The sequence below is a fragment of the Myotis yumanensis genome, unplaced genomic scaffold (assembly GCF_028538775.1).
Source record: "Myotis yumanensis isolate MYYU_CA2020_CCGP unplaced genomic scaffold, mMyoYum1.0.hap1 SCAF_11, whole genome shotgun sequence".
Classification (NCBI taxonomy): domain Eukaryota; kingdom Metazoa; phylum Chordata; class Mammalia; order Chiroptera; family Vespertilionidae; genus Myotis; species Myotis yumanensis.
Window position 1 is genome coordinate 30334877 of NW_027223762.1, and position 11382 is coordinate 30346258.

At 43.3% G+C, this 11382-nt stretch overlaps 2 protein-coding genes across 4 annotated transcripts in view; one reads left to right on the plus strand and one right to left on the minus strand.

The window, feature by feature from the left end:
- Nucleotides 1–8689, minus strand: part of CLHC1 (clathrin heavy chain linker domain containing 1) — a 33059-nt gene extending 24370 nt beyond the window's left edge. Inside the window, exons 1-4 of one of the 3 annotated variants that reach the window (XM_070428436.1) lie at nt 8413–8689; nt 6865–6971; nt 4202–4460; nt 1331–1518 (exon numbers count right to left, since the gene is read on the minus strand). In XM_070428436.1, coding sequence (XP_070284537.1) covers nt 1331–1518; nt 4202–4378 — 365 coding nt within the window. In that variant the 5' untranslated portion in view covers nt 4379–4460; nt 6865–6971; nt 8413–8689. Of the gene's footprint in view, nt 1–1330; nt 1519–4201; nt 4461–6864; nt 7048–8412 lie in introns of those variants that run through there. The other 2 variants (XM_070428434.1, XM_070428437.1) reach the window with 2 other exon arrangements.
- A 408-nt stretch (nt 8690–9097) lies between these two features.
- On the plus strand, nt 9098–11344 carry RPS27A (ribosomal protein S27a). Its single transcript, XM_070429233.1, has 6 exons — nt 9098–9126; nt 9228–9292; nt 9758–9812; nt 10220–10305; nt 10633–10764; nt 11156–11344. The coding sequence occupies exons 2-6, from the start codon at nt 9245–9247 to the stop codon at nt 11303–11305; spliced, it is 471 nt and encodes a 156-aa protein (XP_070285334.1). The 5' UTR covers nt 9098–9126; nt 9228–9244; the 3' UTR covers nt 11306–11344.
- Nucleotides 11345–11382: the final 38 nt, after the last annotated feature.

The window sequence follows — 11382 nt, forward strand, 5'->3', positions numbered from 1 at the left end:
GTATTATTCAGTCAGAAAATGGAATGAAGTCCCATTATATGCCACAACACATTGAGAAGTATCTAATTATTGTCCCTTTCTGTAGCCACTTTACAATCTCTTTATCATTGACAATTTCACTACAATAAACCTTGCTGAAGATTATTTACTTGGGATTCTTTGGGCCTCATATCTGTGAATTGCTATCTTTCACCAGTTCTGGAAAATTCTTTGCCTTTATATCTTCAAATATTGTCCATATACCATATTATCTCCTTAGAGTTTTGGTTAAACATAATATGGCTTTTTCATAGCTTTTTAAATAATAGCTTTATTTAGATAGAGTTCATATACCTTAAAATTAACCCCTGTAAGGTGTACAATTCAGTGGATTTTAGTATATTCAGAGTTGTGCAACCACTACCATTTCTAGTTCCAGAACGTTTCATCCAGAACTAGCCCTGTTCCCATCAGCAGTCTGCTGAGCAGAAGGTAAGTTTCCATGCAATCCCCAAGGCTGGGACAGTTCGCCTTTGGTTCATGCTACAAGGTTGTAGCCCTTTATTCTCCCAGCTTTACAAGGGGAGGATTTCCCAGAAGACTGAACCCCTTGGGCAGCAGTTCCGAGGCTCTGTCTTTTGTCCCAGTGCCACACTAAAAACTGAAGCTTATGATCACTACTTTAATAAATGCTCTCAGGGCCATAGAATCATTTGTGCTCCTTTTATCTTTTGTCTTCTGTTCTGATTTTGCCCTAATGATCTGTTACTATCTTGTCGGCTTCCTGTTGCTTTTGGAAAGATTTTTAAAAATTACTTTATGCAGCATTTTTCCCCAATAGGAAGATCCAACATCTAGCCAGCCATATTGCCAGGTCAAACTTTGCATAATTTTCCAAGTTGCTTGAAATTATCTATAAAAATAATGTGCCCATCATTTTCCAAATGGAAGAAACATTGGAAATACGAGACTATGCAACAAGAGTGGGCATCTTATCCTCTCCTAGTAGGCTTACCTTTGTGCATACAGAATTAAGTGCTCTAATTCAGATGGTAATCATGAAATTGTACTATCAAATCTTCCATGCAGGAAATTACCGGAAGCAACTAACTGCATCCCTCATTTTGTGATACTACAACGTGCCTCAATTATCCTAAATGATATAAAATTCTCAAATAAGAGTTTTAAGTAAAAAATAGTTACTTCAAGTTGGTAGGAAGGGGAACATGGAAACATGACTTTAAAATAAAATAACAAAAAAGACTGATAACCACTGGTTATAATTACACTAGTTAGTTAATATAACCAAGTAACAATGATCACCTTTTGGGCTACTTGCTAATACACTTACTTTGCTTCAAGTTGGATTATTCTTTTCCTGTGATACACCAATGTTGTGGGCTCTGCTGCAAAAACTTTAAGTCTTCCATGAAGATAAAATGCAATTCTTTGGTCTCTTTTTATTGTATCAATGATGGCATCATATTCTTTTTTGATTGAAGTAAGAATGGATTTGTATGCAGTGACATATTCTATTACCTGAAATATGATTTTTCTGCCTATAGTTTTGAATTTTTTTCTGGAACACCATGGATCAAAAGCCTTTCAAAGTACATTATAGATTATTTTTTAAATAAAACATGATGAGGAATTAGAAGTCTCAAATATCACTGAGTATTAAAGAATATTTCCTGAATATGTGCTCTTTGTAAATTATTACAGTCCTGTGAGCTTAAATACGAGAGAAAAAATATCATATTTTTCTCTATTTGGTATGAACACATACATTATATAGTATCAGTTAAAACCAATACCAGGCCTAATACTGCATTCCTATTCCCAAGATATCAAGTAAAACTGTAGGAAATCCCTCATCACTATCCACTCATGGCTTCCAATGGTGTGAAAGTACAGAATATCTTTGGAAGGATAACAGAAGAAAATAGAAAACAGTGGATGCCTGAAGAAAAGGAAAGGGAAAGAGAACAAGCTGACCTTTAGTTGTATACTTTCCTTTATTGGTTCTTTTTATTTATGTATTTATTTATTTATTTGCTAATCTTGTGTATACAATACCCATGCAAAAACAAATAAACATTTAAAATAATTAAAAATTTACAGTTTTCAAATTGTGCTCACAAGGACTTCAGAAGGGACCAATGTATAAAGAGAACAGAGGTGATCAATCCAAATTTTCTCTGAAAGCCACAATTATGCATTCTACTCCTGCCGCATCTCTAGTCTCTGGTATCCCCTACTAGTTCTCTGTTAGCTAGACAATATCTAGAAAAAATTATCCAGGAAGACATCTGGTCTCTCAAGAAATGGTATGAGATTAATTGATCAATGACAAGTACCAGGAGAGGATATCTGAGTGGGAGATATTAGGCGTCTTTTTTACATGACTATACTACCTATCAGCCCAATTAGGAGGACTGCCACCCAAGAACCCATAATAAAATAGAAGCCATGATTCTGTGGTTTTTCAAATTAAGCACCCTGCTGTTCCTGGCCATCGTCCACTCCACACACCTATGGGGTGTGCTACAACAATCCAAGACAGCTTGGATACATTAGTGGATAGAAAATAGACTTGTAGTGATACACTGATCAGCTCCCATATCTGTCTGCTAGAAGAAATAGGTATCAGGAGAACACTCATAGGAACTTTGGAGAATGCATACTAGTAGATATTACATTAAAAGAAAGAAGACAGACTGGCAGGCCACAGGTAGAATAGTTTTGCTTGATTCACAAAATATTAGTAAATTTTTTAATTAGTAAAATTTAGTAAATTTCACCTGAAAACCATATTTCCAGCTTCTCTTGAAAACTATGAAAAATCTACATACTTGGAACCACCATTCCTTAACGGCAACAAACAGCAAGAGCTTTAGACTGAATTCTTCATTTTAGACTGGTTCTTCATTTTACCAGTCTCCATGATTCCTCATTCTCTTACAGCCTCATGCCCTAACTGGTTTGGCCCAGTGGATAGAGCGCTGGCCTGTGGAATGAAGGGTCCCAGGTTCGATTCTGGTCAAGGGCACATGCCTGGGTTTCGGGCTCGATCCCCAGTAGGGGGCATTCAGGCAGCAGCTGATTAATGATTCTCTCCCATCATTGATGTTTCTCTCTCTTCCTTCCTCTCTGAAATCAATCAAAATATATTTAAAAACAAAAAGAAAAATGGGTATTGCTAAAACCTTGCAAAACAAAATCAAATGTTATATAAGCCACAGCATTTTCTAATCTCGTCTCCATATTTCCAATGTTCAGTCTAGTCAAACCCCGTGTTTACTGTGCCTATCTACCTAGACTTCTAATCTACAAAGGATCTCAACTTAATATGCTAGGTCAGCAATTTCAACCGGTGTGCCACAGGAATTTTTAAAACATGCAATACTGACCACTTTCCCTCAAAAAAAAAAAAAAAAAGACAGCACCCAACACAATAGCCGTCCAGTGTGAATAAGTCAAAATTATACCTTTTTTGTTGTTGTTAGATCAGCAAAAAATATATTATTTGGTGTGCTGCAGAATTTTAGTAATTAGTTTATGTGTGCTGTGAGATGAGAAAAGTTGAAAATAGCTGTGGTAGATCAAATCTAGACCAAGACTTTAATGATACCACACATAAACCCAAAACAAGGTTCCTGCTTACAGCCCAATCCCTCACAAATCAGTTAATACTTTCAGATGGAGGGTCAAAATGTTAGAGGGCACTGCTAGGTGTTGCTCAAAAACTGATAAAAATGTTAAAACTGATAGCTTGCACTTAAGCCAAAACAGTTGAAACATTCATCAACTGTCTAGTAATAAGTGCAGCATTGCATTTTCTCCCTTCACCCCTTTCTAACAAAAGAGATGAACTTTTCAAAACTGATAGATGTAGTTAAACAAGCAGTGGTGTTACTAAAACAGGAGTATTAGTCATCAAGAAAGACCATTTCTGCCTGGCCAGCAGAGCTCAGAGGTTTGAGTGCCGACCTGTGAACCAGGAGGTCACGGTTCAATTCCCGATCGGGGCACACGCCTGGGTTTTGGGCTCAATCCGTGTGAGGTGTGCAGAAGGCAGCTGATCAATGATTCTCTCTCATTATTGATGATTCTATCTCTCCCCCTCCCTTCCTCTCTAAAAGCAATACAAATATTAAAAAAGAAAAGAAAAGAAAGACCATTTCTTCCCCATGAAAATCCATTGTCTTAAAAGCATTGATACCTTATCAAAAACGTTTCGGTATATGATGTAATATTCATCAGCAGGTCCTTCCTCATTGCAGCCCACTCTTTTAGTTTCTGTAATTATGTATCTTTGCATACTTTCCAAAAATTCCTTATCACATCTACTAATGATAGGAGGGATAACTGTATGTTTATTTATTCCTTGAACCGACATGGCATAATCTGCAATACTTATTCAACAGAGAAAAGTTAACTCTTGACTTGCTTTTGCAACAAAGCCAAAACTTTCGATAGGCCTGAAAGAAAAAAAGACCATCAATTAATTTAAAGCTTAAAATAAATTGTCAAATATTCATCTAAAGCAAATGTAAAAAAATGTGCCATGGATCTGAGATAAACAATTAACACCAGTCAATAAGGAGCTCTTTTCTTATTAACCAAGCATGTACAGGGTATCCCCCAAAATGTATACGTATACACTTTGAATGATTATAAAGTCAGTTTTCATTTTCAGAATTTAAAAGAATTTACAGAAATAATTTTTTTGTCAACATCTGTTTTCAAACTCGTGACCATTCTGGTCCAGGCACTGCAAGTAACACAATGCAATGGAATCGCAAACATCAAGAATCATTTCCTTCGGTATTTGTGGGCCCACAATTCATTGACTGTTGCTGGTTTTGTACCATAAACCTTATCTTTTAGGTATCCCCATAAAAAAAAATCTAGTGGTAGAGCGGAGAAGGCAGTGAGACAGAGATGGGCACAATGGGCTATAAAAGCCCAGAGGAGCATCTCACTAGCCTAGGGGTCCTCAAACTTTTTAAACAGGGGGCCAGTTCACTGTCCCTCAGACCGTTGGAGGGCCGGACTAAAGTTTAAAAAAAACTATGAACAAATTCCTATGCACACTGTACATATCTTATTTTGAAGTAAAAAAACAAAACGGGAACAAATACAATATTTGTATTTGCATGTTGCCCGCGGGCCGTAGTTTGAGGACCCCTGCACTAGCCTGTGGGAAAGAGCAGGAAAACATCAAACATCAGGGACAACATCTAAAGGAATCACAACTAGGGCAATGCTTAAGTTATGCCATATTTATTTATTCAATAAATATTTAGGCCCTGCCAGCGTGGCTCAATGGTTGAGCATCAACCTATGAACCAGGAGGTTACGGTTTGATTCCAGGTCAGGGCACACGTCCGAGTTGTGGGCTTGATCCCCAGTGTGGAGTGTGCAGGAGGCAGCTGATCAGTGATTCTCTCTCTCATCATTGGTGTTTCTAATCTCTCTCTCTCTCCCTTTCTCTCTGAAATCAATAAAAATATGTTAAAAAAATATTTAGGGGCACTTTCTGTGTGTCTGCCACTATCTTAGATGCTAGAGAAAGAGCATTGAACAAAACAAAGCTTTTAACCTCCCAGAAGTTATGTTCAAGTAGAAAGAGAGACAACACAAAGTAAAAACATAGCATGACAAATGGGGATAAGTCATATGGGGAAAAATGAAACTGGGAATGAGAGAGTTAGGAGGGTGGGAGGGTGCAATTTCATATAAAGCATTAAGTTAGGAAAAGAGGAAAGTCCTCACTGATAAGTGGCATTTCAGAAATCTGACAAAAGCAGGTCATGTAGATTCCCGGGAAAGAGTGGTTGAGGCAGAGAGAGCAGCAAGTCCAGAGGCCTCAAGGAATTAAGCAAGTCTGAGGAACAGCAAGGCCAGTGGGGCCGGAAGAGAATGAGAAAGGCAGAGAAGAAAGAGATGAGGTCAGAGCTGCAGCAGCCAGATCAAGTACAGGGCCTTGAAGGCAGGACCACTACCTGCACATGGGCACCTTTGTGCAGCTTAGAAAAAGGTGCCCTTTCTCTGGACCAGTGGTTCTCAACCTTCTTAATGCCGCGACCCTCTAAATACAGTTCCTCATGTTGTGGTGACTCCCAATTTCATTGTTACAAATTTAACATAATTAAAGCACAGTGATTAATCACAAAAACAGTATGTAATTATATAGGTGTTTTCCGATGGTCTTAGGCGACACCTGTGAAAGGGTCGTTCAACCGCCAAAGGGGTCGCGACCCACAGGTTGAGAACCACTGCGTCTGGGCAGGTTTGGCAAGAGGACTGGAGGCTCCAGTCACCCCAGTGCTGGAGCAGCAGCCTCACTTACAGGAATTTAGGCTTAACTCTGAGTGAGATGGGAAGCCATTGGAGGACTATGGGCAAGAGTGTCGGCTGACTTACACATTTTCAAAGAATTGCTCTTGCTGCTTTGTGAAGAAAAGGGCCAAAGCCTGAAGAACTGCTAGGAGGCTACTGCAACCATCTGGGAGAAAGATAATGGTGGCTTGAATCAGAATGGTAACAGTGGCAGTGGTGAGAAGTGTTCTGCATATAGACTAGTATTTAAAAACAAAGCCAAGAGGACTTGCTGAGGGGATTAGATGTAGGTATGAGAGAGCAAAGATGACCGTAAAGTTTGTGGCCTTACAGATCAGAAAGATGGGAACTGCCATTTATGGAGATGCGAAGAGCAATTTCATGAGATCAGGAGTCTGGGGCTTGCCTACTGGAGATGTTGAATAAACAGCAGGCTTTGTGAAGCTGGAGTTCAGGTGGGTAACCTGAATGAGAGGTAAGTTTATAAGCCATTTGCATAATAAATGGTATTCAAAAGTTATGAGACAGAATGAAACTGACCTGGGAAATGTAAACAAAGTCAGAGCAGAGGTCCAAGGACCAGTCCTGGGGGAGATACTCCAAAGTTTAGAGGTCTGGTAGCTCCGGAGGAAGCAGCAAAAGAGCCTCTAAAAGGGTGTCCAGAGGTACAAGTGAGAGGGGAATCCTGGAAGTCAGGTGAAGACCGTGTTTCAAAGGAGAGAGTGATCAACTGTGTCAAATGCTGTTGACAGATCCTATAAGATCAATTGACCATTGAATTTAGCAACATGGAGGTGATTAGTGACCACAGAAGCTATTGCAGTAGAATGGTGGGTACAAAAGCCTGAAAGGAGTGGGTACAGTCAAAGAAAGGGGAAGCTTTGGAGACAGTGAGTGTAGACGGCTCTTGCACGGAGGTCTGTTGTAAAGGTGAAGCCTAGTTGGAAGCACCTGGACAAGGAATGTTCCAGGGAGAAGTGGATTCCTCATCAGAGCCACAGCATGAGGGAGCCCGTGTCAGGAGCTTCAGTTCATGCAACAATATAAAGCAGTGGTCGGCAAACCACGGCTTGCGAGCCACATGCAGCTCTTTGGCCCCTTGAGTGTGGCTTTTCCACAAAATACCACGTGCGGGCGCGCACGTACAGTGCGATTGAAACTTCGTGGCCCTTGCGCAGAAGTCGGTTTTCGGCCTGGGCGAGTCTATTTTGAAGAAGTGGCGTTCGAAGAAGTGGGGGTACGTTCGCTGAGGTCGACCCCTCAGATTGAGGACGTTTTTAGCAAAGGCCAGCTGAGGAGTACCCTAATTCAGTTAATAACAATGTACCTACCTATATAGTTTAAGTTTAAAAAATTTGGCTCTCAAAAGAAATTTCAATCGTTGTACTATTGATATTTTGGCTCTGTTGACTAATGAGTTTGCCGACCACTGGTATAAAGCAAGTAATGCGTTTGGCAGATTAGGATGTAAGGGAGCTGGAGGCTGAATATTAGAGTAAGGGATTTGGATCTCATTATGAAGGTGAAATAGAATAATGACCTAACCTACTTTTTAGAATACTATTTGGAGACAAGAGTGAAGGTGGGTTAGAAAAGGAGGAGGACTAGAGGCAGGTTAGAAGCCAGTACTGAACACTTCCAGGAGATTAAGAAGGGCTTGAATTTGGGGGTGGGCATACAGGGGGCAGGCACAGGGATAAAAACAGGAGGGCATCAGGAGGGGGCCCTGGAAGGAGTCCGTGGTTTGTGCAGTGGAGGAAGGCGGGTAAGGACACAACTCCCTGCTGACTCCCGCCTGCCAGGCGCGTCCCACACATACTTCCTCTAGGGATCTTCGCCAACGTAACAAATTGGGAAATTCTACAACTAAATACTCATCCCGCAGATTTCTTTCCCGTATGGGTTCATTTTAACTTTTGAAAACCGGGCCTGAGATTTGCAACATATTAAACTGTCTCACACGGCAAACCAGGCCCAGAACTTTCCTTACACCAGCAGAGACTTGGGGGCTGAAGGCGGAGGGACTACAGGGCAGAAAAGAAAAAAACAAAAAAAACAAGGATGAACCCGAGCTTTTGAAGATATCACCTATTTTTCAGGTTGCCTGGAGTTGGCCACAGAACTCCTTCCCTTGCAGGCCGGGGGAGCAGCGGTGGAAGATGGCTTGATCCTCCGCTCCTAACCGCCTCCGTGAGGAGGTGAACACTACCTCCTTTCCACTACCCGTTCCCAGCCTCTTGCCCTTTCCTCCTAGTCATTTCCGACCCGTTCCCACCTTCCCTGAAAGCATCACTTCGCTCCGCCCTTCCTCCCTCCTCACTTTACTCCCTTTCTCCAAAAACCCCAACTCCAGTGCGTGGAGTTAGTTAACTACGGCACGCGGGGGTGTGGAACTGCATCCTGGGACAAGTAGTCTCAGACCAAAGAAAGCAGTGGAAACTACAACTCCCAGAAGACACTTCCGTTTCCTCCTCTTCCTCCATGAGGCCCCCTCAATCCCACCCCCCTTTTAAGACCCTCTTAGCCACGTCCCCTATAGGAGACAAGCCTTTTAAAGACATTTTAAGTTGTTTAAACCTACTATCTCTAGAGTCTAGCATTCTGGAGGTTAAAGTGAGAAATAAGCCCGGCCTAGAACGAGAAGAAATGAGGTCCACGAGCTAGTCTGGCATGTGGCTAGGCAGCCGCGGTGATAGCAGTCAGGCATTTGGTGTGGTCGCCTAAGAGGTGGGGCCTGCGGCGGCGGCCCCGGGAACCGTGTGGGCCTGCGCGGCGTTCTTCCTTTCCGATCCGCCATCTGCGGTGAGTGTGTGCTTCTCGTCCGCTCCGTGGCCGACGGCCTACCGGCCTGCCCCTCTTGTGTCCCCAGGTGTAACCCGTCTCTTCCTTCTCCTTCCCCTCAGGTGGGGTCGCCGCCAAGATGCAGATTTTCGTGAAAACCCTCACGGGGAAGACCATCACTCTCGAGGTGCGGGCCAGGTGGCGTGAGGGAGCCGAGGCTTGAGGGAGGCCCTGAGGTGGATCTCGGACCGGCGCTGCTTTAGAGCGTGTTCCCGAGTCCGGGTTCTGAAACCTGACCCTGAGTTGAGAGCCGTTTGCCGAGCAGGGCAGGGGTCTGGGCAGCTTTTGCACGTGTAAAGGCTCGGCCCTCGCCTCGGTGGTGCCGGCCCGCGGACCCAGGCGGGGGTCCCGGCAGGGGCGGGAGGCGCTCCGGCCGGGCGGACCCAGCACGTGTGGCGCCGCCGCCGCCGCCGCCCCCGCGGGGCTGAGAAGTGCTCGCCGGATGCGGTCCTGGGGGGGTGGCCCGTCCACCGGGTGAGGGACCAGCTCTTGGGGAGCCTGCAGCCCCCCGCCCCGCCCGGCTCACTCGAATGGGGCGTTTATTCCTGTTTCTTCCTGTCTTACCATTACCTTTGCATTTTAAAACTCTTAGGTTGAACCCTCGGATACGATAGAAAATGTCAAGGCCAAGATCCAGGATAAGGAAGGCAAGTGCTATTTTCTAGTTTAGAGACAGTAACCTCCGGGGGCCTCGGCGCTTGGCGGGTGGGCAGGGGTCAGGGAGGGCAGTGAAATGCCGGGGAGACGAACGTTTCTGAGCAGGGAACCGAGCTGCAGTGCAGTCCACGGAGTGTGCATTTGGCCGAGCTGTTTAATTCTTTACGCCGGTTTCCTCGTCTGCAAATGAAGGTGGTGGTAGCGTGTGCCTGTTAAGTACCGCCGGCGATCACATGGGGTCACATTAGTGAGCCTGGAAGCCAGCCTGCACGGCCGGCAGTGAGAACTCAGGGCTGCTGGTGCCATTGATTCAGGATGATCACTTCGTAAATCTTGAGCAGAGGCTGGTTCTGCTGGGACCTAATTTGTTGGTGTTTTGTTTTGTTTTTTTCATTAGGAATTCCTCCTGATCAGCAAAGACTGATCTTTGCTGGCAAGCAACTGGAAGACGGGCGCACTTTGTCTGACTACAACATTCAAAAGGTCTGTTAGAAAGAGGGGCCCTTTAAGTATAAATCTTAAAATTTCTGACAGATCCCTAATGCTAAGACTAGCTTTCGATGACTCAGCTTTCCCAGGTAGCTCCTACCTGAACATTTGGGAAGCACTGCTCCAGGTTCTCACCGTCGTGTCCCCTGGAGTAAGTTGGTGCTTTAATCTCCCTGTGCGCCAGCTAAGAATCAGGCTCTCCCCCCAAGGCTCCCTATTGCATCTCATTAGAGGATGCGTGGTGCTGGCGTCCCATCCTTGGTGGAGCGTGAGTGTGAATGCGATTGTTTTAAAGCTTGCTTCATGCTGCTGCCTTAACAGGAGTCCACGCTTCATCTTGTGTTGAGACTTCGAGGTGGTGCCAAGAAAAGGAAGAAGAAGTCGTACACCACTCCCAAGAAGAACAAGCATAAGAGAAAGAAGGTCAAGCTGGCTGTCCTGAAGTACTACAAAGTGAGCCAATTTATTAATAAGTTTTTGCCTATAGGTTAATAAATTGTGTTTGTATCTCTGGTTTCAAACTCCTAGCATAAAATTTCTTTTCCTGTTTAATACTTGAACTTTAGATAATGGGGATTAGCTTTAGCTGCTGTTCCAAAGGAGGGTTTTGATTTTGAAGTCAGATCTGGGTTCAGGTCTAGCTTAGTCTATCACTTGCAGGGTTTGATTTGAATGAGCTCTGAACTTGTTTGGTGTAGTAATTATCTGTGAGGGTTTGGGATGCTTTGGGTTTGTAAGTACTAAAAACTACCCTTGTGTGACTAAAAGGACGTATTTTGATTCACTTAAAATAGACTTCAAAATATGTTGTAAGATTATCTAACAGCAGGTTTGTGCTTTTTAGGTGGATGAGAATGGCAAAATCAGTCGCCTTCGTCGGGAGTGCCCTTCAGATGAATGTGGTGCTGGGGTTTTTATGGCCAGCCACTTTGACAGACATTATTGTGGCAAATGTTGTCTGACCTATTGCTTCAACAAACCAGAAGACAAGTAATTGTATTTGGGTTAATAAAAGACATGAGCTAACATTTGATTAATTTTATTCCAGTGAATTTTTTTAAGCATCAAAAG

Excerpts from the sequence above, each read along its gene's own strand:
- RPS27A (XM_070429233.1), top strand. The coding sequence starts at position 9,245 with ATGCAGATTTTCGTGAAAACCCTCACGGGGAAGACCATCACTCTCGAG. Across the intron at positions 9,293-9,757 it reads GGAAGACCATCACTCTCGAG|GTTGAACCCTCGGATACGAT; the intron begins GTGCGGGCCAGG and ends TAAAACTCTTAG. Across the intron at positions 9,813-10,219 it reads CAAGATCCAGGATAAGGAAG|GAATTCCTCCTGATCAGCAA; the intron begins GCAAGTGCTATT and ends TTTTTTCATTAG.